The sequence below is a fragment of the Heterodontus francisci genome, chromosome 11, assembly GCF_036365525.1.
Source record: "Heterodontus francisci isolate sHetFra1 chromosome 11, sHetFra1.hap1, whole genome shotgun sequence".
NCBI classification, from domain to species: Eukaryota; Metazoa; Chordata; class Chondrichthyes; order Heterodontiformes; family Heterodontidae; genus Heterodontus; species Heterodontus francisci.
The window spans coordinates 103,567,545-103,590,515 of NC_090381.1; the positions used below are offsets into that span (position 1 = coordinate 103,567,545).

A 22,971-nucleotide genomic window follows, 5' to 3' on the forward strand; every position below is an offset into this window, starting at 1 on the left:
CCTGACATTATCGGACAGAACTGAGGAAGTGTTCAATACCCAAAGAGCAACTTGTGTGATCTCAACAAATACTGTCTGACCTGTTCTGTATGTAAAGTGTGTTCTAATAACCCTGAGTGGAAAAATTCTTCTAAATTCCCAGTTCATTCTTCTAGTCATAATCCTGAATTTATGTCCTATTGTTATCCCTTTGGCAAAGAGTTGGAACAATCTAACACTATTTACCTTCTCAAAACTTCAGACTTGTAAAAACAAAAGCCCAACCCCCTTAACTTGTGTTGTAATGAAAAAACCCTGTTGTTCTGAATCTTAATGTAAGTGAATCTTTTTTCTACTTTTTCCATGACTCTAATGATCTTATAATTGGATGTCCAAATTTGCATGCAAAGCATGTTGCCTAACCAATGTCTTCAAATTTATGTTTAAGGACCTTGTAATAACATTTATAATCACATTTACCGTCTTGGGAACATAGGAGCAGGTGTAGTACATTCAGCCCATCGAGCCTGCTCCGCCATTCAATATGATCATGGCTGATCATCCACTTCAATGCCTTTTTTCCTACACTATCCCCATATCCCTTTTGTATCATTGGTATTTAGAAACCTGTCAATCTCTGCTTTAAACATACTCTATGACTGAGCTTCCACAGCCCTTTGGGGTAGAGAATTCCAAAGATTCACAACCCTCTGAGTAAAGAAATTTCTCATCATCTCTGTCCTAAGTGACTTCTCCCTTATTTTGAAATTGTGTCTCCCGGTTCCAGACTCCCAACCAGGGGAAATATCAGCCTGCATCTACCCTGTCTGTCCCTTTAAGTATTCTGTCAGTTTCAATGAGGTCACCCCTCATTCTTCAAGACTCTAGAGAATACAGGCCCAGTTTCCCTCATCTCTCTTCATAGGACAGTCCCACCATCCTGCGAACAAGTCTGGTGAACCTTCCTTGCACTCCCTCTATGGGAATGATATCCTTCCTAAGGTATGGGGACCAAAACTGCACCCAGTACTCCAGGTGCGGTCTAACCAAGGTTCTGTACAATTGAAGCAAGACTTCGCTACCCCTATACTCAAATCCTCTTGCGATAAAGGCCAACATACCATTAGCCTTCTTAACTGCTTACTGCACCTGCATGTTAGCTTTCAGTGACTTATTGACAAGGACACCCAGATCACTTTGTTCATGCAGCTCCATCAATGGTCTGTGTACTTGGACCTGTGGACCTAGTACCTGGATCCCTGGATCTTTCTATTGTTCCATTATATTAAGGACTTGACTATTGGAGGTCTAATTCGTTCCATGGTTTTTCCTTAATTGTATTATTTGGAACTGAGGTTGGTATGTAATATTTTCCCACTGATTCTGCTTCAATGTTGCCTCCCCTTGGTTGATTTTGAAATTCTACATTCTGTATTTCCTTGCCCAAGCTCTGTGAGGAGCAGGCATAGTAAGGAGTGTAGAGCGGGAAACACTGAAATAAGACAGAACTTGCATTTATACCGTGTCTTTAATAATCTCAGGATGTTTCAAAGCCAACAAAGTACTTTGGAATTGTATTCTGTGTTGTAATGTAGGAAAACATCATAACCTCAATTTGAGCACAGAAGGTCCCACAATCAGCAATGTGATCACTGACCAGTTAATCTATTTTTAGTAATGTTGCTCGAGGAATAAATATTTGCCAAAACGCCAGGAGAACACTCTCCAAAAAATGTCATGGAACCTCTTGTCTTCACTCGAGGGAGCAGACAGGCTTCCGTTTAACACCTCTGAAAGATGGTACCTCCGACAGTCCAACACTCCCTCAGAACTGCACTGGAGTTATTTTAGTTTATGTACTCAAGTCTCTGGAATGGGACTGGAACCCATTACTACTGACTCGGTCATGAGTGCTACCTAGTGAGCCAAGGCTGACTCTTAATAGGTGAAATGTAGGCTTGCCAAATATAAAAAGCCTGTAGGTTAAGCAATTGTATGCAACACTTTATGGCAGCCAGAAGGTGGGACTCCAACCCACTTTAAGGATATGCTTTTCATATTAGTTTGTGACCATTTACATATAGTTTCATTCATGTTCATCTTTGAAAAAGAAAAAGGGACATAACACATTCAGGCTTTGCAGGTTTGTGAAAATAAAATGTGACCTATTACTGGAACACTTTAGAAGAAAATTAGCCATTTTGGATAGGTAATTAGAAAATGTCTGAGTGGTACGTGACACTTCCATGTCAGAAAGGCAATTGCTTCAAACCAGCTTATAGTGGAGTTTATGATGACTTCTATGATATGTTCTCATCAATCGCAGGCTGAGCATTTGTAGAAGAAGCAAGTGATTTGGCTGAGAGTTTTTATATCGACGACAGCTTAGAGACTACAGCTTTGTTGGAGCTCGGCAATAACTGGATATGTTAACTGACTGCAGTTTCTTGCTTCTCACTTCAGACAGTTCTGCACTGGAGGTTCCTTCTCCATACATCTTCTTAAATAGCAGCTTTGTGAATGATTTGCACAACAGGAAATAGATGATAGGATCAAGACAAACATTAAATGCACACAGTAGCTGTGTGGCCTCCTTTGCGTAATGCAGTGCGTTGTATGTTGTGCAGTCATTCTTATTGACTCTGCTGATATCATAGGGGATTCGGATAAATTGATACGGTACAAAGCAGACGATGAAGACGCCCATGATGCTGAATATGTTACGATTAGCTTTCTTTTTCACATTGCTGGAGTCCTTTTGGAATTTTTGATCAGACCAATATATTTTTTTTAAGATGGCTGAATAACACGCTATGATGAGAACAAAAGTGATCCAGAAAATAACTTGGCATTTTAAAACTATGAAATGGTGCCATTTGACCCCCAGGTCATTTTTCAGCTGCAGACACCGTGCCGCAGTTTTCTCTGTCGGGGTCTTGTTTGTCAAAATGATGTTTGGCAGCACAAAGCCCGTCATGAAAACCCAGAAACTCACACTGATGACCTTGGCAAATGTGACCTTTTGCACCATCAGGCTTTTCCTGGGCTGTACTATCTTCAGGTACCTGTCGAAACTGATCAGGCCGAGGAATATTATGCTCAGGTACATGCTGTTATAGAAGATGACGCCAGTGTAGCGACACACAAATGCTTGTAACTGCCAGGGCCCAAGGCGTGAATCGGAGAGGATTTTAAAAGGAAGTGTGATGACCATCATGAGATCAGCGGTAATGATGTTCCTGAGGTAAACCACAAAGCTGGAATGATTTGGAATGTGACAGAAGATCCAGGCAGCCAGTGTGTTCAGCAGTAACCCAACAATGAAAACAATGGTGTATAAGAGTGGAAGGACCACCTTTATCACTGTGGGGTTGCGCAAGTCTCTGCAATTGGTAATATTGGGTGATTGTGTGCTCCCGTTCATTTCTGTATTTTTTGAAGGGAAAAAAATTAGAAATGGGATAAGTTTCTACAAGAAAATAATATATTGCTCCACCATATATGAATAATTTAAAGCATGACATTTTAATTGCAGCACACTTGAGGAAATGGTGACTGGACCTATGGTTCAAAAGTTATCTACAATTGTTTTTTTTTTCTCTAATCATGTCTGTGAGCAGTAATTTGTCTTCCTTAGCTTAGGAAGCAAAATGTGGTACTTGCCAACTTTCTAATTTTTGTTTTGGAGTGCCGGGTGATTTATTTAAGTACGCTGCCTCCTTAAATGTTTTTTGCGCAACCACGCAGTTGTGTTAACTTAAAAGGGCCTTTTTTTGTCATCCTGAGAGCTTACGTTCCCACCTAGTTTTATTTATCATTAGCAAACTTGGGTTCACTACTTTCAGCCTCTTCAGCTACGTCCTTAATATCGAGTGTAAACAGCTGAGGTTCTCGCCTTGATCCTTGGGGCACTTCATTGTGCCAATTGGAAATGTCCCATTTATCCCAGCTCTCTGCTTCCTGCACATTAACTGAATCCTCAATCCATGCTAATATATTACCCCAAACTCCATGAGCCCTTATCTTGTGTATTAGCCTCTTGTGTGACACCTTATCAAGTGCCTTTTGGAAATCCAAGTATACTACATCTACTGGTTGCAAAGTATCTACTAGTTACATCCTCAAAAATAACTCATAATACATTTGTCAAACACAATTTCCCTTTAGTAAAGCCATGTTTGTCTGATCATACGATATGCATTGTTAAGACCTCCTTAATAATAGATTCCAGCATTTTCCCTCCTTTTTTGAATAACAGTGTTTACATTTGCTAACCTCCAGTCCGCTAGGACTTTTCTAGAATCTCGGGTATTTTGGAAAATCATAACCATGCATCCATTATCTCAGTACCTACCTCTTTTAGAATCCTAGGATGTAGGACATCAGGTCCTAGGGATTTGCCAGATTTTAGTCCCTTAAGTTTCTGCAATACTTTTTCTCTGCTGATACTAATTACCGTAGGTTCCTCACTGTTATTAGTCCCTTGGTTACCCTCTGTTTCTGGTATGTAATTTGTGTCTTCTACTGGGAAGACAGACACAAAATATTTGTTCAACCTCTCTGCCATTTCCTTGTTCCCCATGATATTTTCTCCTGTCTCAGCCTCTGAGGGACCAATGTTTATTTTAGGTACTATCCTTTTTATATACTTGTAAAAAGCTTTTAAAATCTGTTATATTCCTGGCTAGTTTACACTCATTCTATTTTTTTCCCCCTTTTTATGACCTTTTTGGTCACCCTTTGCTGGTTTCTGAAACACTACCCATTCTCAGGCTTTACTGCTGTTGCTCCAATAAATCTTGGTTTTGTTTATACGCATTCTGATAGATGTCACCATAAAATATGTTTTTCAACCACACAAAGACGTTACTTTGTATGAGCTCAGAATATATAACTGTTTCCTTGTTTAATCCAATTTTATAGTCTTTAAACTCTTGTCAGTAATTCTGACGGAAGGATTCTTCCACAACTCCTAACTTCCCTTTTAGTTGCTGACTGACCTGTTCTCTATTTCCAATATACTTGGGTACATTTTCAGTTTACTGACTGGGCACTACCCTTTATGGAAACAGCTCGATTTTCATTTCTATTTACTTGTTTTACGCGCCGGGAAGCATATTGAGAAATCTACATCATGATGTTTTTACATTTTCTCCTACTCGTTTCAACTTTAGCCCTGTTCTATTGCAATGATACGAACAAAAATCCTCTGTCTTATCATTTTATTTCAAAAAAGAATTGAAAGTGAGCACTTACTGGGATCACCGTCAGATCTTGACCCTTTCCACAAAACTGTTCTGATGATCCTTTCACAAACTCTTATCTTTTGTCAATGTACAATTCCAACATGTGTAAGTCAACCTGAAACTGGTGGAACTGCAGTTTCAATAGAAGGAAGCAGGTCCAGCCCTTCGTTTGAGGGCGTTATATTTATTTTGTGATGTGTGGAGTAACTGTGAAGAAAAGCAATCAGATGATCGTCATCTGTGTCACTGGTTGAGACAGCAGTAATACTTTTGAGGAAGTTACTATTTCCTGTTTTTACTCTGTAGCATAAGCAATAACTTGGGTTTTGCTGTTAATTAACAGGTAGCACAAATGATACAGCAACTTCAGGTGAGGGGCAGATGCATGTTTAAACTCAAATATCCAAAAGTTAATGTCTGAATTGCACCATGCCATCATTAGCTTCATGAAGATGGCATCTCGCTGTCTGCCTCACTAATGAAATGAAATTAAATGGCATGAGGTTACTGTATTTGTGCTGTTACGGACAGGTGGAAAGGAGTCGAGGTGGTTCCTGCTATTCACCACCCAACTGACTGCAATCATGTTTTGTTAAAATGTTGCGTTAGTCCCTGAGTTTTTTTTTTAGGGTCAAATTAACAGACAAATTATAGGTTTTCTTGTAGATGACAAAAAAAACTATTTTTACACAATTCATAAAATGGTTGAAACCTCATCCTCACCCACGCGCACATACACAAGAATAGATAGATGGGGAGAAGAGGTTAGGATGTGCTTTAAAGTCCGAAGTGAGATAAGTGTTTGTGGTTTACAGTAAACCTGTTGAATCTTCTCGGGAGAAAAGCCTTTTTAAAGGTGCAGGCTTGGGTTTTTGCAGTCTTGAACTTGTTGAGATGTTTTAGAGTTCCAATGGTTACAACTCAGCACATAACTGGTGGTGTGGATATTTTACCTTCACAGATAGAGAATCTTGAAATCACTTTATGATGTAAAAATCCATCACAGAGTTTCTGTTAGGAAACATGTGGCATGCTCCACTGGTGTGACCACACAATCGACCAGGATATGGAACCCATGGCTACTGATTGGTCCCCATTCAGACATCATTCTGCTATAATGGTGCTACTTCACATCTGTTCATTTGGTTTGGGCTGTGAGTTAGTCTGTCTCCAGAATGCTTTGTTAGTTTATTCATGTCGATAAGTGTCATTCATATGAAATAGTGCTTTCAATTTCAAAGGGATTCTCCCCAGAGCTATTTCAGACGACGTTAACAAGTTCCATTGTTGCAGGCAGGTTTGTTGATTTCCCGTACAGGAGGGGACATTGACCGCAACTCCATTGTACCAGTGTATAGTGGTACAAGTGTCCATGTTTTTGTGGTTTTGTTTAACAGTTGACTTTTTAAATTCCTCATTCTTTCATTTCATTGTTTATTTCATTACAGCTCCTTCCGTGTATGACAGTGAGATAGACGTGAACTAAACTCACCACAGAAAGTTAAGTCTTGTTCATTCCAGTCTAAGTACACTTTTAATGATGTGATCCCTGTTAATGGCTGCCAAACAACCTCACTGCCACTAAAAATTGAGTATTGGGCCTCACTGCTTAGTTTTTTGTTGGAGATTTTATGAGTGCCAAATTTAAAATGCATTTTTTTTCTTTGCCATTTTTTCTCTCTTGATTCAGTCTTTCTTTCCCTACATTCATTTCTCTTTCTGTACCTAATTTGATGATGAATTCACCCAACCTAATTTACTCTTCCTTCGTGGTCTTTACGCTGTTAATTTCTCAATTCTTCAATCTGATTGGTTAAAGAGGTACACAGAAGAAGCAGTGACAGGTCAGATGGCAGTTACCATTCAGATGGCAACTACAGGGATCGAGACTGGAATGACCAGAACAATGAAAAATAAATCAAAACTGTTATTACGAGAGCTTCCACAACAAGGATGATATTTGAACCGAAGAGGTCCCAATGCCCAGTTTCCCTAACTATGTATTATCAGCAAATTGCTATACAAAAATATAAAACCCAGAAGTGTAAGCGTGAATAACAGGCAATGCTATTTGATGTCCTGCTACAGAAAAACTTTGGCCTATTATGATTGCTGTTCGACACGCTCATTAATTAGCTGTCCAAGGGATCTGGCAGTGGTGTTCAGTGTCTCCCAGTAATGCTTCAGCCATTTTGGAAATCCTTTCTTTGTAGGTGCACATGCTGAAATCTCACATGGTGCTGCTGTTGATCAGGTGATCTTGCTGTTTGCGGGCAGCTAAATAATGCCTATTGGCACGCATCCTTTAAGCCAAGAGGACTGCTCTTTTATTGAGGTGCTTAGCAACGCTAGGGTCCTTATTGCTCAGGACTGGAACACTTTGAACCCAGTCTCTGAGCTAAACGACCAGTTTACAACCCATTTTCGTACCCAGTCTTCCCATAGGCTGCTCTTTTGCTCTAATCCACTTTCTAATTCAATTTTAACTATCGTCCAATGAAATGTGTGCTGCCATGTTGTCGATTGGAATCAATTTAATGTAACTTTTTCCATGCACATTATCTCAATATTTATCCAGTAAGTGGGATGTTGGAGGAAATTATATTCTTTCATAGGATACTAAAATCATAGAATGTTACAGCATAGATGAAGGCCATTTGGCCCATCATACCTGTGCTGGCTCATTGGTAGAATGCTCTACTCCAAGTTAATTATAATTTTTAAAAATTCATTTCGGGGATGTGGGCATTGTTGGTAAGTCGAGCATTTATCGCCCATTGCTAATTTCCCTTGAAAAGGTGGTGGTGCTGGTGCACAGTCCTCTTCAGAAGGCAGTTAAGAGTCAACCACATTGCTGTCATCTAGGCCAGATCAGGGAGGTTGGCAGATTTCATTCCCTGAACGACATTAGTGACCTAGATGGGTTTTTACAACAATCTGGTAATTTCTTGGTCGCCTTTACTGAGACTAGCTGCTTCTTCCAGATTCATTTAATTAATTGAATTTAAATTCCTCAGCTGCCATGTTGGGATTTGAACTTATGTCTCCAGGTCGTTAGTGCAGGCCTCCAGATTACTAGTTCAGAAACATAACCACTGTGCTACCAATGCATTATTTCATAGCTGATTCTTGGAACATTCAACTATTTGGTTAAGCATGGCACCCATTTATCGTTGTAATTCTGTTCCTTTTCTTCATATCCCACAGTACCAACTGCTTCATCCCTCATTAATTAGCTAACTCAAAAGTAAAGTGTTCTTGCAATAAAGGGTTCTTGCATTACTCAAATGCCCATGTGAAACAATGGGTCGGTTTTTCTCGATCCTTTCTGCGCCAGAGAGGTACACCCACCTGAAGTGCACGCCACCTACAGTGACCTGAAGCAGCCTGAATTTCTGGGTTCAGGACATTATTCTTCCCCCACTATGCACCCTTTGGAAGGCTATTGCACCTAGAAATGGGGGCAGCAACACAGGGAATGGGTGCCGCCTTTGAGCCTTCTGGCTTCTGTCATAAGTGCCATTCATGATTCCAATATCAAAAATTGGAAAATTCATCGAATAGCAATCAGATGAATGTTGTCAGATCATTTGCTGATGCGATGGCCTCTTCACACTTGCTATTTTGAATATTGTAATACATCAACAGCTTCTTTCATTTATATAACACCCAAACTTCCCAAGATGCTTCATAGGAGCATTACCAAACAAACTTCGACACCAAATTATAGGAGATATTGAAAGCTTGGTCAAATAGATAGGTTTTAAGCGACATCTTAAAGGGGTAGAGAGGCAGAGAGGTTTTAGAGAGAGAACTTCAGAGCTTAGGACCTAGGGCGATAAAAAACAAAATTGTGCAATATTAGAGCTTATACAAACCACTTTCAAACATATATTAAAAGGAAATAATACTGTCAGGGGCAGGGAAAAGCATGTTTTCTATGTTGAGTACATACAAACATACGAATTAGGAGCAAGGATAAGCCATTTGGCCCCTCGAGCCTGCTTTGCCATTCAATAAGATAATGGCTGATCTGATTGTAACCTCAACTCTACATTCCCACCTATTCCAATAACCTTCCGCCCCCTTGCTTATCATGAATCTATCAACCTCTGCCTTAAAAATATTCAAAGACTCTGCTTCCACTGCCTTTTGAGGAAGAGAATTCCAAAGACTCACGACCCTCTGAGAGAAAAAAAATTCTGATCTCTGTCTTAAAGAACGACCCCTTATTTTTAAACAGTGGCCCCTAGTTCTAGATTCTCCCACAAGAGGAAACATCATTTCCATTTCCACTTTGTCAAGACCCCTCAGAATCTTTAATGTTTCAATTAAGTTGCTTCTTACTCTTCTAAACTTCAGTAGATACAAGCCTATCCTGTCCAACCTTTCCGCATAAGACAACCCACTCATTCTAGCGATTTGTCTAGTAACCTTCTCTGAACTGCTTCCAAAGCATTTACATCCTTCCTTAAATAAGGAGACCAATACTGTACAGGGTACTCCAGATGTGGTCTAACCAATGCGCTGTATAGCTGAGGCATAGCCTCCCTCCTTTTGTATTCAATTCCCCTCGCAATAAATGATAACATTCTATTAGCTTTCCTAATTACTTGCCGTACCTGCATGCTAACCTTTTGCGATTCATGCACCAGGACACCCAGATCCCTTCTGCATCTCAGAGCTCTGCAATCTCTCACCATTTAGATAATATGCTTCTTTTTCATTCTTTCTGCCAAAATGGACAATTTTCATATTTTCCCACATTATACTTCATTTGCCAGATCTTTGCCCACTCACTTAACCCATCTATATCCCTTTGTAGCCTCCTATGTTCCCACCTGATGTCCTGAGTACCCCCACCTCCAATTATAGCTGTACAAGTTTAATGGAAAAACTGCTCAGTGGCAAATAAAATTCTTAAGGTGTCAGTCTGGGCTCAATGGTTAACACTCTATTCGTTGGATCAGAAGATTTGAGGAATCTTCCTGTGCACACATTGGTTGTCACATTGCAACAGTGGTTACGCTTGAAAAAGTAATTCATTGGTTGTTAAGTACTTCAGGCATGTCCTGAGGTCATGAAAGGGGCTATATAAATGCAAGATCTTTCAGTACAATCCGATTGTTGTCATTCTGATTGAAATTGTCACAACTGCAGTATCCGCTCCAGGAATAATTTTGCACATTTTTGCAATTGATCTATGTTTTGAAATTGTTTTAGCTTTTTCCCCATTGACAAATGTTTCTGAAACATTCTATTCTGCACAATTGTTAACTATTGTTTCCTGTGCATGTGATGGTGTTAGCAATATGATTTTAATGAATGATGTAGATTGCATTATAGAACAAGACAGTGAGAAGGTAGCAGATATGCAAGGACCACATTAATCTCAAAATGAATCTGGTTGAGCTGAAACAACAACAACTTGTATGTATACAGTGCTTTTAATATAATAAAACCTCCAAAGGCACTTCACAGGAGCATTATAAAGCAAAAGTTTGACATAAGAAGACATTAGGGCAAATGAAGCTGGATTAAAGGGGTAGGTTTTAAGGAGCATCTTAAAGGAGTAATGAGATGTGGGGAGGGGGGTGAGTTTTAGGATGGAAATTCAAGAGCTTCGGACCTTGGCAGCAGAAGGCATGGCCACCAATGCTGCAGCAAATAAAATCGGGGATGCTCAAGAGGTCAGATTTAGAAGACTAGATATCTCAGAGGGTTGTGGGGCTGGAGGAATTTAGCGATAGGAAGGGGCGGAAACAAGGATGAGGATTTCAAAATCATGGCGTTTTGTATCCAGGAGCCATTATATGTCGGTGAGCACAGGAGTGATGTGTGATTGGGATTTGGTGAGAGTTAGTTAACGGGCAGCAGAGTTTTGGATGATCTCAAGTTTATGGAGGGTAGAAAATGGTAGTCCGGCCAGGAGTGCATTGGAATAGTCAAGTCTAGAGGTACCAAATGCATGGGTGAAGGTATCAGCAGCAGGTGAATTGAGGCAGGAATGGAGTCTGACAATGTTACAGAAGTGGAAATCGGTGATCTCTTGTAATGTTCGTTTCATTGACAGCAGGTCCATTTAGCACAAGGTTGTATTAACTGGTGTTCACTACACTGCCAACAGGAAAGTTTGTGACCTTTATAGAATCATATAGCACTGAAGGAGGCCATCCAGCCCATCATGCCTGTGCCAGCTCTTTGAAAGAGCTGTCCAATTAGTGCCACTCGCCTGCAATTTACTCGTAGTCCTGTAATTGTTTTCCTTTGAGTGTGCATCCATTTACACTAGTCTTAATGATGTTTTTTCGAAGGCCAACATCAAAACCAATCTCTTGTTGGACAGTCAATCTTAGGGCATCTATAATACGCTGCAGCCAATGATGGGACACAGATAAGTGCCTGCAAATTCTCCACCTGGTAAACTTCTGGTTTCAGTCGTGCTACTTTAGGGAATTGCCCGGTACAACCGCACTGCAAGGAAGAGGGAGTCTCAAAATTGGCTCCATATACAGTTTTATACTATTTTTGTAGGGTCCTTGTAGGGTTCTAATGGCATTTTCTTGCCATCTTTAACTGGAGAGCAACAGCGTTGACCCGGGATCAGCAACCCTCTTCCATCCAAATTCAAATGAATGGAGGTCCAGAGTTACATGGAGCATCAGGTCTACTGAATGGCAGAGATGAAGGGGAGTTTGGTTACAAGTGATAATCAAGACTTATGTGTGCCATTGTCTTGCATAGCGCTCTCAGATTGTGTGAACCTCAGGCCTTTTATAATTGCCAGATAACCGTGTGTCAGGTATTTTGATTTTAATGTTGAGCTTTTGGAGTAGCAATTCATGGAATGACTTGCACATGAAGAAGTAAATGATGGGGTCAAGGCATCCATTGCAAGCGGCCAGGAATTGTGTAATCTCTTTCCCGTGATACAAGATACTTTCAGCTGTGCAGTTGAATATTCCATCCATCTGACTGATGGTGAATGGCACTCTCCAAAAATGATAAGGCACAAAACAAATGAAAAATACAGCCACAACACAGGCTATGTTTTGGCTTGTCTTGCTGTTTCTCTTGATGCAAGTCTTGAACTTTATGTTAGACTTCTGGATTTCCTTTGCAATGAGGATGTAACAAACAAGTAGAACCAATAGCCCAGTGAAGAACATTAATATGCAGATGTAGACCACGGCCTCGTGCCAGACCTTCCCAAGGGAACCCTTAAGTGATGCGCAGTGTTTCACATTTGTTGGGGTGGCCATTTTGTTGGTTAGAATCATGTTTGGAACCCCCAAAGTTAGCATGAACAACCATACGCCTGCAGAGAATATCCTAGCGCACTTAATATGATGGAATTTGGAGTTTCTGAATGGTTTCACGATTTTCAGGCATCTCTCCAGACTGATCAGACTGAGAAACAGTAGGCTGACATACATGTTCAGATAGAAAACGACTGCTGAATAACGGCACACGAACCAGGTCAGTTGCCAGGGCGCAAGGTTCGAGTCACTGAGTATTTTAAATGGAAACGTGAGTGTCATTAACAAGTCAGCAACAGCCAAGTTTTTAAGGTAGAAAATGAAACTCTGCCTTTTCCTGATGTTGAAGAATATCCAGATTGCCAGACTGTTTAGCGAACAGCTTATGATGAAAATGATGGAGTAGAGTATCGGGTAAACCACCTCAGTAATCCTGCTGTCCCTTGGACACAACCTACTGTTTGAAATTGTTGCATTCATTTCTTTTTCATGCTAAATCCTGGAGGGGAAAAAGAGCAAGAGTTAGTCATTGTGGCAAACTGGGTTAAAGTAATATTAAGCAGGATCTTCAGGACTTAAATATAAATGTGACCTATACAGCATCGGAAAAGAGAAAATCCAGGCAAACATTTTTGCTTTAGACCTTCTGTTGATTGTGCTGTGGGTATTTATTTACACTTATAGTTAAAAAAAAAATTAAATCTTTGTTATGGAGCATTCTTAGTAAACATCTGGAGTAAAGAATTTTATGATCAATGCACCTTCCTCAGTCTGTGACCCCCTCCATGCCAGTACCACTACTACCAAATTAGATTGGAGGTGACTTGCTCTTAGTTCTTTCTGTTGCCTGGGAGATATATCAAAGCATCACTCTTGCTCTTTCAGTTTTGGTTTAACGTTTCTACGTTTCAGTTTAAACGTTAATGTTTCGTAACATTAATGACAGAGGCTTATAAGTAATTGAGTGCAGGAGTGTAACAGAAGTGAACTAACAGTCAAAGTGCAATCAGATAGGACCATTCAAATTTCTTGTCCTTTCTATTGGTTAGTTTAACTTTCTACAGTTTAATAGCCACGGCTCAGTTGGTAGCACTCTTACCTGCGTCAGAAGATTGTGGGTTCGAGACCCACTCCAGGAACCTGTGCATAAAATGTTCACTGAGACCTCAGTGCAATACGGAGAGTGTGCTGCACTTTCAGAGGTGCTGTCTTTCGGAGATGTTAAACTAAGGCCCCATCTCCCCTCTCAAATGGATGTAAAAGATCCCAAGGCACTATTTTAAAGATGAGCAGAGGAGTTCTCCCTGGTGTCCTGGTCAATATTTATTGCTCAACCAACATCACTAAAGCAGATTATCTGATCATTATCTCATTGCTGTTTGTGCGGGCATGCTGTGCGCAAATCGCCTGCCATGCTTCCTATGTTAGAAACAGCATGTTCAACAATTTGTAATAAAAGATTAGAAAAATGAATTTATTTCCTTCTGAGCCAGCAAACCTGGTTATAATTTGAAGGGAGCCTCTGAGTAAGCACAACTGTAGGAAACTCACATATGAAACTGTAATCTAGGATGGGGCCACTGTTATGAGTGGTGATTTGTTTGGGATAGGCTATCTTGAATATGACAGATTTGGGCGAATTGTCCTTGCGCCTATAATACGCTTCTGTCCAAAATTCCGCGACACTTTAAGCTGCATATTTAACTATTTAAATACATTTTTACCCATTTCAAGAAAATAAAGCCTGAGGTTACAAGTACTGGAAAAACTGAGGTGTACAACAAGACAAGTGGCAAGAGTCAATCGGTGAGGGTGTATGAAATGAATATGTCATGCAGGCCCCCACCTACCAAGCATAAGGCATATTAATTTCGCCACATGGACATTAAATTTCAAACTGTTGTTGAAGTGAAGAAAGGATTTACTTTAAAAAATTGCCAGATCTTGGCTGAAAAAACATTTGCATATTAACAGACAGTGTTTGGAAGGACAAAGCAGCCATTCCCTGATGGTCAACCCACAATGGACCCTTGGCTGGAAAGATATTTGCATATTAATAGACAGTGTTTGGAAAGGACAAAGGACCATACCCTGACACATTCAACCCACAGTGGACTTTTGATCACCAAACGTTGAAGGTGGGGGAGCTTGCATTCCAGGTTGACTGCTAAGATGGCCGAATACACAAATAGACATGGTCAAACCAGCTAGTCACATGACTAACCTGCTGGGCAACCTGAGTTTTTTTGAATTTGTACAAACAGGTTGGGCAGAAAGCAGAATGCTCCTGGACTGAGAAGATCTCTCCTGGCTGGCTCGCCACAGCCTCTCCTGTCTGCCTGCTCCCATCTCCTTCGCACAAGCCTCTGAATCCACTGAAGACACGTGAACCCCAAGAGAGAAAAGTCTCCTACAGCGAACAAGGTTTAAGAAGAATACTGGGCCCCAAAGAAGAGCAAGATCTGCCTACAATAAAGGACTCTACAGTGAGCTCAAAGATCCGTAACACAAAAAAACTCCTCGGATATTGTCTCAAACTTCTCTACTTTATTTCTTCTGTTTTCTTTCTGTTTCTATCTGCATGTGTGTATCACGTGTGCGTGCTAGCGTGGGGTGAGTCGTGTATCTCTAGCCGTCAATCGAATTAGAGTTTAAGTTTAATAAATTTAAACTTTTCTTCTTTAAACCTAAGAAAACCTGTTTTAGCTGGTTTCTTTGCCTTATAATTGGAAAGCGGTGAACAAGGATTCACCAAGGGGGAGCTAAAAATACGGTGTGTTTATAATTAAAACCCTGTTACAGTAAGACCAGGTGAAGGCTGAAAGGGAGCCCAAGACCTCTTTCTCACTGCGTTGTAACTAGTAGAATAAAGCGGCCATGTGCTTAGGTGGTAGAGGGCAGTGAGTGGGAAGATGATGTACAAGATTCTTGTTGCAACTTGTGGAAGAAAATGAGTAAAACTATTAACCCACATACATTTAAAAAAAAAAGCATGTTTTGGTTAAGACAAGACGTGCATTGAAGGAGCTGGTTTTAAATCAGAATAATGTAACAGAGGCGCAATCCGGGGAGGAGAAAGGAATTGAGAGGAAACTGAACAGCCCCATGAAGAAAGCTACAAGGTGCTCCAAAAGAGCAAGAGAATCAGAATGGAGATTTGTCAGGATAGGAGGAGACTAAACGGCAATCAGGAGGGGCAATAATTATCAGACACCAGGCCTGGAGAGAGAGGACTGTTTGAGAGGTGAAACAGTGACCTCCAAGATGCAGCGAGAGCAATTTTAACCTAATACGCCGGTGGGAACCTGTGTTAGGTGGGGGCCGGTTTTACAGCCTGACTTCAATCGAGAGTAAAACCAGCATTGTACACAATACCGTCAGTTTGCTGACTGGTGGGTTAGGTTAGAGTTGTGTGACTGAGCCATGAGATTGGATATAAATAGCTTTGTCACACAGTAATGCAGGAAATCGCATGTACCTACAGAAACCTAAATCGAGAATGCCAAAGGGAACACCACATCCTGTCTGCTCGTCAGAGCAAGTAATGTATGCGCAGCTTAGGTTGATGTGCATCATTTCTAAATCCTGGGGGTGTGAGAAAAAGTGCTTAGTTATTAAAAACTATTGGTTAAAGAATGTCCCAGGCAATGAGCCTGGTAGAGCCTTATTGATTTAATTTCTTCTTTGCCAATAAGAATGAATTTGGAAGGTCTCTGCTGCCAATAATTGGCCTCACCTGCAATATTAGGTTGCATTCCTTGCAGTGACTTCCAGTCATTCCACATTGCATTGATCATTGTTGCACAGTTTGGGTAACCATCTTACAGAAGGCATGGCTGTCGGTGTGGACGACAGAAGCTGTTGATGGAAGATTGAGACAGAATATTGATTGAAGAATGGAGTAGTAACCCAGCCGTTTACATTGGCATGCTAACAGGTCATCCTTATCACGGCCAGAGCCAAATTTTGCTGGTGCAAGTTATTTATATTTGGTGCTTCTGGCATATACGTTTAGAGGTTTGGGTGAAATAGTTGTTTCATTGCCTCCAATGGAAAGAGCAATGGGGCCATTTAAACTATAGAGTTATCTCTTATTCTTTTACCAAGACAGGAACTCTAGTTAAAAGAAACACAAGGATACTGCCAATTTCATTATTGTGATGATGCTTGAGTTAATTTCACCAGTGAATTGTAGAATTGTGCCATACCTGCAATACTGAAGGAGGCCATCAAGCCCATCATTGCCTGTGCCAGTTCTTTGGTATAGCTATCAAACTAGTTCCACGCCCTTGCTCGTTGCTCATTGCCCTGTGAATATTTTTCTTTCAAATGTTTATCCAGCTCTCTTTTGAGAGTTACTATTGAATCTGCTTCTATCGCCCCGTCAGGCAGCGCATCCAGATCACTGCTTAAAAAATGTCCTTATGTTGCTTCTGGTTCTTTTGCCAGTCACTTTAAATCTGTGTCCTCTTGTTACTGACCGTTCTGCCACTGGAAACAGTTTCTTCTTCTTTAACCTATCCAAACCATTCCTGATTTTGAACACCTCTATCAAATCTCCTCTTAAACTTCTTTGTTGTAAGGAGAACAATCCCAGCTTTTCCAGTCTCTCCATGCAACTGAAGTTCCTCATCCCCAGTAACGTTCTAGTAAATCCCTTCTGCCCACATCTAAGCTCTTAGCATCCTTTCGAAAGCGTCATGCCCAGAATCTTCCAGCTGAGGTCCATCCAGTGTTTTATGAAGGTTCAGCATCACTTCCTTGGCTCTGCTGTTTGACCTACACTACACAGTGATATTGCCATTGACAGGCTCAGGAGCGAGCAGCAGTCTAAAGCAAAGTGGCCACTTCACACTTTTTCACAGTATTGAAGCTTTTCAGTTTTTGATTTCAGCTCTCTGTGTGAAAGTGGCACCAACGGTTGAGATCAGTTGCAGGGGAAAAAAAAGACTTGCATTTATATAGTGCCTTTTACGACTTCAGATCCCAAAATGCTTTACGCAAATGAAGTAATTTTGAGTTTGTAATATGAAAGATTCAGCAGCCAGTTTGCAATTTGCACAGCAAAGTCTGACAAACAGCAATGACATAATGACCAGATAATGGGCTAGAATTTGGCTTATCAGTTTTTGGCTACGGGGGGCGGGGGGTGGGGTCGGGATTCGTGACCTGCTTCTGCTGGAGCTGGGCAACACATTAATTTGGTACTGTCACCTCATTACCATGGTTGTATCTTGGGGCCGAGCGACTTCCTTGCTGCCAGCCGCCTCTGCGCTGAGCAGGCAGCCAATCAGCATTGAGTTGATTGCACCTGGTGCAACCAGCCTTTAAGGCAGCCTTTTCCTCTTAAAGGGAAGCTGCACTGAATAATGTTGCTGGAATTTAAGACATGGAAAATGGAACACTAGGGCAGCGAGAGGGGTCCAAGGTTGTGAATGTGGTGCTGGAGGCAGTAGTGGTGGAGGTGAACAGGAAGAGAGACACCCTGGTTCCATGGGGGGACAGGAGGCTCTCAAGGACCACTCACAGAAGGGATTAGGAAGCAGCTAACCAAGGAGGCCATATCCAAGAGCCTGTTTCTTGTTATGACTGAGGCGGGAGGAGTGCACTGTCCTTCCTAGTTCCACTTCTCCACGGGTCACAACATTTATTTAAATGTTTACCCAGTTACCAATTGGATCAATCATAGACTCTACTCATTATCCCAGAATAAAATACACCAACCAGGTTTCTTTTAATAAATTAGATTATCAGTTTATTATAAAACAAGGCACAGCCAGTAAGGAAGCAAAGCATTAACACACAGATTGAAATATGAAAATTTCCTTTTACCTTGGCCCCTCTCTCTCACACACAGGCATACACAATCCCACCACCACCGGATAACCAGAAAAAGAGATTTTCTTTTTAGAGCTCTGTTATTTAAAAAAAAAAGACCAAAAAAAAAAATACTTTGGTCAAATACTTGCTAATTCATGAAGACAAAATAAAGAAGTCAGTTGTCCCTTTTTTTGGTTTGGCGTCCCAAATATGCTTAGACAGCTGTCATTGGGATCTTTATCTGGAGTAATTTGTTCAGATGGCGTCAAGGATTTATTCAGCAGGTTTTTCCAGTGTCTCAGGAGAAATGGGGCAACCAAGGTTTCAGGCAGGCCTTTCAGGAGGAATGCATTATCAGTTTCTCTATTTCTTACACTCTCTTCTAAGAGCTTCTCAAAGAGATGGAAATACTGGCAGGCTTTTCAAAGAGATGGAACAGGCTGAGCTGGGGTTTTGTCCTTCAGGTTAATTTTTAAATCAGCGCGTAGTGAGTCACTAGGCATGAGTGGGCTGTAGCCAGGCCAGGAGGAAAGGATAGTTTGTGAGTCAGCTCACTGGAGGATGCTTTTCTCTGAAACAATAAGAACAAAGAACAGCACAGGAACAGGCCATTCGGCCCTCCAAGCCTGCGCCGATCTTGATGCCTGCCTAAACTAAAACCTTCTGCACTTCCAGGGACCGTATCCCTCTACTCCCATCCTATTCATGTATTTGTCAAGATGCCTCTTAAACGTCGCTATGGTACCTGCTTCCACCACCTGCCCCGGCAGCATGTTCCAGGCACTCACCACCCTCTGTGTAAAAAAAACTTGCCTCGCACATCCCCTCTAAACTTTGCCCCTCGCACCTTAAACCTATGTCCCCTAGTAACTGACTCTTCCACCCTGGGAAAAAGCTTCTGACTATCCACTCTGTCCATGCCGCTCATAACTTTGTAAACCTCTATCATGTCACCCCTCCACCTCCATCGTTCCAGTGAAAACAATCCGAGTTTATCCAACCTCTCCTCATAGCTAATGCCCTCCAGACCAGGCAACATCCTGGTAAACCTCTTCTGCCATGGAATCTTTTTTTTTAATCCACCTGAGGGCAGACGGAACCTCGGTTTTAATGTCTCAACCGAAGGACGGCAACACTGACAGTGCAGCACTCCCTAAGTACTGCATTGGGAGTGTCAGCCTGGTTTACATGCTGAAGTCTTTGGAGTGGGACTTAGTGACAGAAGTCTATTCAAATGAAAGACCTGCATTTATGTAACACCTTTCACGACCTCAGGACGTCCCAAAATGTTTCACAGCCGCTGAAATACTTTTGAAATGTAATCACTGTTGTAACATAGGAAATGTGGCAGCGAATCCGTGCACAAGTTCCCACAAGCAGTAGCGATATTAATGACCAGATCATCTGTTTGATGTTGGTTGAGGGTTAAGTATTGGCCAGGACATTTCGAGAGAACTCCCCTGCTCTTCTTCAGAATTGTTGGGTTCTTTTATGTCCACCTGACGCAAGCGAGATCTAATTAAAGAATGCTCCAGCATTCTCAATAGAGCCCTATTGATTTAATTTCCTCCTTGCCAGGAAAGTACACTAATTTCACCACAAAAAAAAATGCCCAGCAAAGTATATGAGCTGTTATGATGACTTTTGTAGATTGAGTTTCCTGTATGTTGTAATATTTCCACTTCTTTTTCTAGCGATTTGTGGATGCTTGTGTGCTTTTGTGCATATGTGTGAGTTACACCATGAAAATGTTCAGTAGTTTGACAATCGATTCAAGAAGAAACCTGTCTGCACACAAATTAAATTTCACAGTCGTCATTACTTAACAGAATGCTGATTTCTGTAAATAATTCGGGTGGGAAGTCAGATGTTCATTAGGAATTAGAAGCCCAGTGTGACTGTTGACTTGAGATTAGTTTTACTCTGAAAGAAAGTTATAATCTGAATTTCATGTTCATCTTCGATGTTGAGGCTCCCTGAAAGTTTTCCTTTAATGCAAATGAAAACCCAAAGCATTTGACAGTGGTTTCCATAGGAACAGGAGACCATTCAGCCCCTTGAGCCTATTCTGCCATTCAATTAGATCATGGCTGATTTGTATCTTAATTCCATCTACCCACCTTGGTTCTGTAACCCGTAATTCTTTCAGTGGATGGTTATTGAGGAGGGAATTCGTGCGTTTTTCAAACTAGCATCCCTGCTACAGGGTTATGATTGCCATTTAGCATGTACGTTGTAAGATTATTGCTAGAAGTATTTGTTGGGACATCAGATTTGTTTACTGTAACATGTTCTGTGCACTGAAGATCAAAGACCAATTAGGTTTTAATTTGCGTTTAACTACTTTTAAAGAAAAGTTCTCATTATAAAAGCTGGTGTAACATTTCAAAGCTGTTAAAGGAGTCTGTGTACTGGTCACCAGTACACTCACTGGCACTTTAAACATCTGAGCAGCATGCACAAGAGGAAGTTGGGGGCAATTTGATCACTTAAAGAAAGAAGGTAGGGCATACAGGAAAAAGAACAGCGGAATGGCAAGAACATGAATTGTTCTGACCAACACCTTACACCAAGGCAGGTACGATTGGCTGAATCCTTCTGCTCTGAAGTTTCTGTGGGGCTCATGTTAACTTTTAACACTGGGCAGAAATTGCAAATTGGCAGCTAGTTTTACACTTCAGTCAATTTTCTTCAGGAGACAATAGCGTGTAATGTAAAGTACTTTTAACATAGTAAAATGTCCCAAAGTCCTTCACAGGCACAGAATCTGACAAAAATCGACAATTGGGAAGGAGACATTAGAACAACTGACTAACTGCTTGGTCGAAAGCATAGAAACATAGAAAATAGGAGCAGGAGTAGGCCATTCGGCCCTTCGAGCCTGCTCCGCCATTCATGCTGATTATGGCTGATCATCCAACTCAGTAACCTGTTCCCACTTTCCCCCCCATATCCTTTGATCCCTTTCGTCCCAAGAGCTATATTTAACTCCTTCTTGAAAACATACAATGTTTTGGCCTCAACTGCTTTCTGTGGTAGCGAATTCCACAGGTTCACCACTCTTTGGGTGAAAAAGTTTCTCCTCATCTCAGTCCTGAATGGTTTACCCCATATCCTTAGACTATGACCCCTGGTTCTGGACTCCCCCACCATCAGGAACATTCTTCCTGCATCTATCCTGTCAAGTCCTGTTAGAATTTTATAAGTTTCTATGAGATCCCCCCCCTCACTCTTCAGTCCCGCCATCCCAGGAATCAGTCTGGTAAACCTTTGCTGCACCCCCTCTAAGGCAAGAACATCCTTCCTCAGATAAGGAGACCAAAACTGCACACAATATTTCAATATTTTTTCCAATAAAAGGTAGGAGTTAAGTAGCATCTTAAATGCAGAGAGATGGAGAGGTAAACATGTCTGGGGACGAAAATGCAGAGCACAGGGCCTACCATCAGAAGTAGACAGTACACATCCTGTACCTCAAAGTTTTCCATTGCCATCCTACCACTACCAGTAATTATTAGTTCATTAATCACTCTACATTTCCTGTGACAACTATTTGTGTAAGTGAAATGATTGGTGATAAATTAACAGAAATATTTGGGGGGCATAAATTTTGCTGGTTACCCAAATTGTGCTCACTGAAGGAATATGTTGGTGAAGCTAGAGTTCATGATAAGTGACAACTAGGAAATAGATTATCTTTCTTTGACTTGCACTGGTTGACCAGCAGCTGATCATAAAGCACGAATGGATCATACAACCAGAAATTGTTAGGCATCATAGTTACCACCTACATACTAGCAGGAAGCCATGGTTTTGCAGAATAATAACAACTTGAATTCATAAAAATTCTTTAATGTGATTAAAATATTCCAAAACACCTTAAAGTGACATATTCAAAAATGCACCGAGCCAAAGGATCAGATGTTAGGAGTGACCAGAAACTTAGTCAGTGATCGGCTATAAGGAGGGATTTAGGCAGGGAATTCCAGAATGTGGGATCTGACTGGCAAGGGGCACAGCCACCTTTGTGAGGCTACGAGAATGGGGGTGCACAAGACCAGGTTCAGAGGAACAGAGTTTGGGCAGGGTGGGGAGGTGGGGGTGGGTTGTTGAGCTGGAAGAGATTACAGAGATGGAGACAAGCATCGAAAGGATTTGGACATGAGGATGAAAATTTTAAATTTGAGACTCTAGGGGACAAGGAGTCAATGTGGATCAGTGAGCACAGGATGATGGGTGAGCAAGACTCCGTATGCTGATTGGATATGGGCTGTTTGGGTGGGCTGAAGTTTACAAAGGGTGTAAGATGGGAGGTTGGCCAAAAGAGCATTGCAATATTTGAGTCAGTAGTTGAGGAAGACTGCATGAGGGTTTCAGCAGCAGTGCCAGGCGATGTTACAAAGTTGTAAGTAGGTGATCTTTCTGATGATCGGAATATGGAGTCAGAAGCTCAGTCAAGACTCAATTAGGACACCAAAGTTGCAAATAGGATGGTAAAGCTGAAGCTATCAGGCAGAGAAGGGCATGGAATCAGTGGCAAGGTTAAAAAAGTTTTGGGGAGGACTGTAGGGTGATGGCTTTGGTTTTCCAAATCTTTAACTGGAGGAAATTGTGGCTCATCCAAGATTAGATGCTAGACAAGCAGTGTGACAACACAGGAGACTGTG

The 22,971-nt window shown here is 41.2% G+C and overlaps 3 protein-coding genes across 10 annotated transcripts in view; 1 reads left to right on the top strand and 2 right to left on the bottom strand.

Annotated features, from left to right (window-relative positions):
• Positions 1-22,971, top strand: part of LOC137375437 (mediator of RNA polymerase II transcription subunit 12-like protein) — a 604,549-nt gene that overhangs the window by 326,844 nt on the left and 254,734 nt on the right. The gene's annotated exons all lie outside the window — the stretch shown is intronic.
• On the bottom strand, positions 1,463-5,416 carry LOC137374945 (P2Y purinoceptor 14-like). The gene is made up of 2 exons (XM_068041559.1): positions 5,236-5,416; positions 1,463-3,405 (listed from the first exon to the last, which is right to left on the bottom strand). Exon 2 carries the CDS (start codon positions 3,401-3,403, stop codon positions 2,372-2,374), a length of 1,032 nt encoding a protein of 343 aa, XP_067897660.1. The 5' UTR covers positions 3,404-3,405; positions 5,236-5,416; the 3' UTR covers positions 1,463-2,371.
• On the bottom strand, positions 11,975-12,964 carry LOC137375502 (G-protein coupled receptor 87-like). The gene has a single exon (XM_068042875.1). It carries the CDS (start codon positions 12,962-12,964, stop codon positions 11,975-11,977), a length of 990 nt encoding a protein of 329 aa, XP_067898976.1.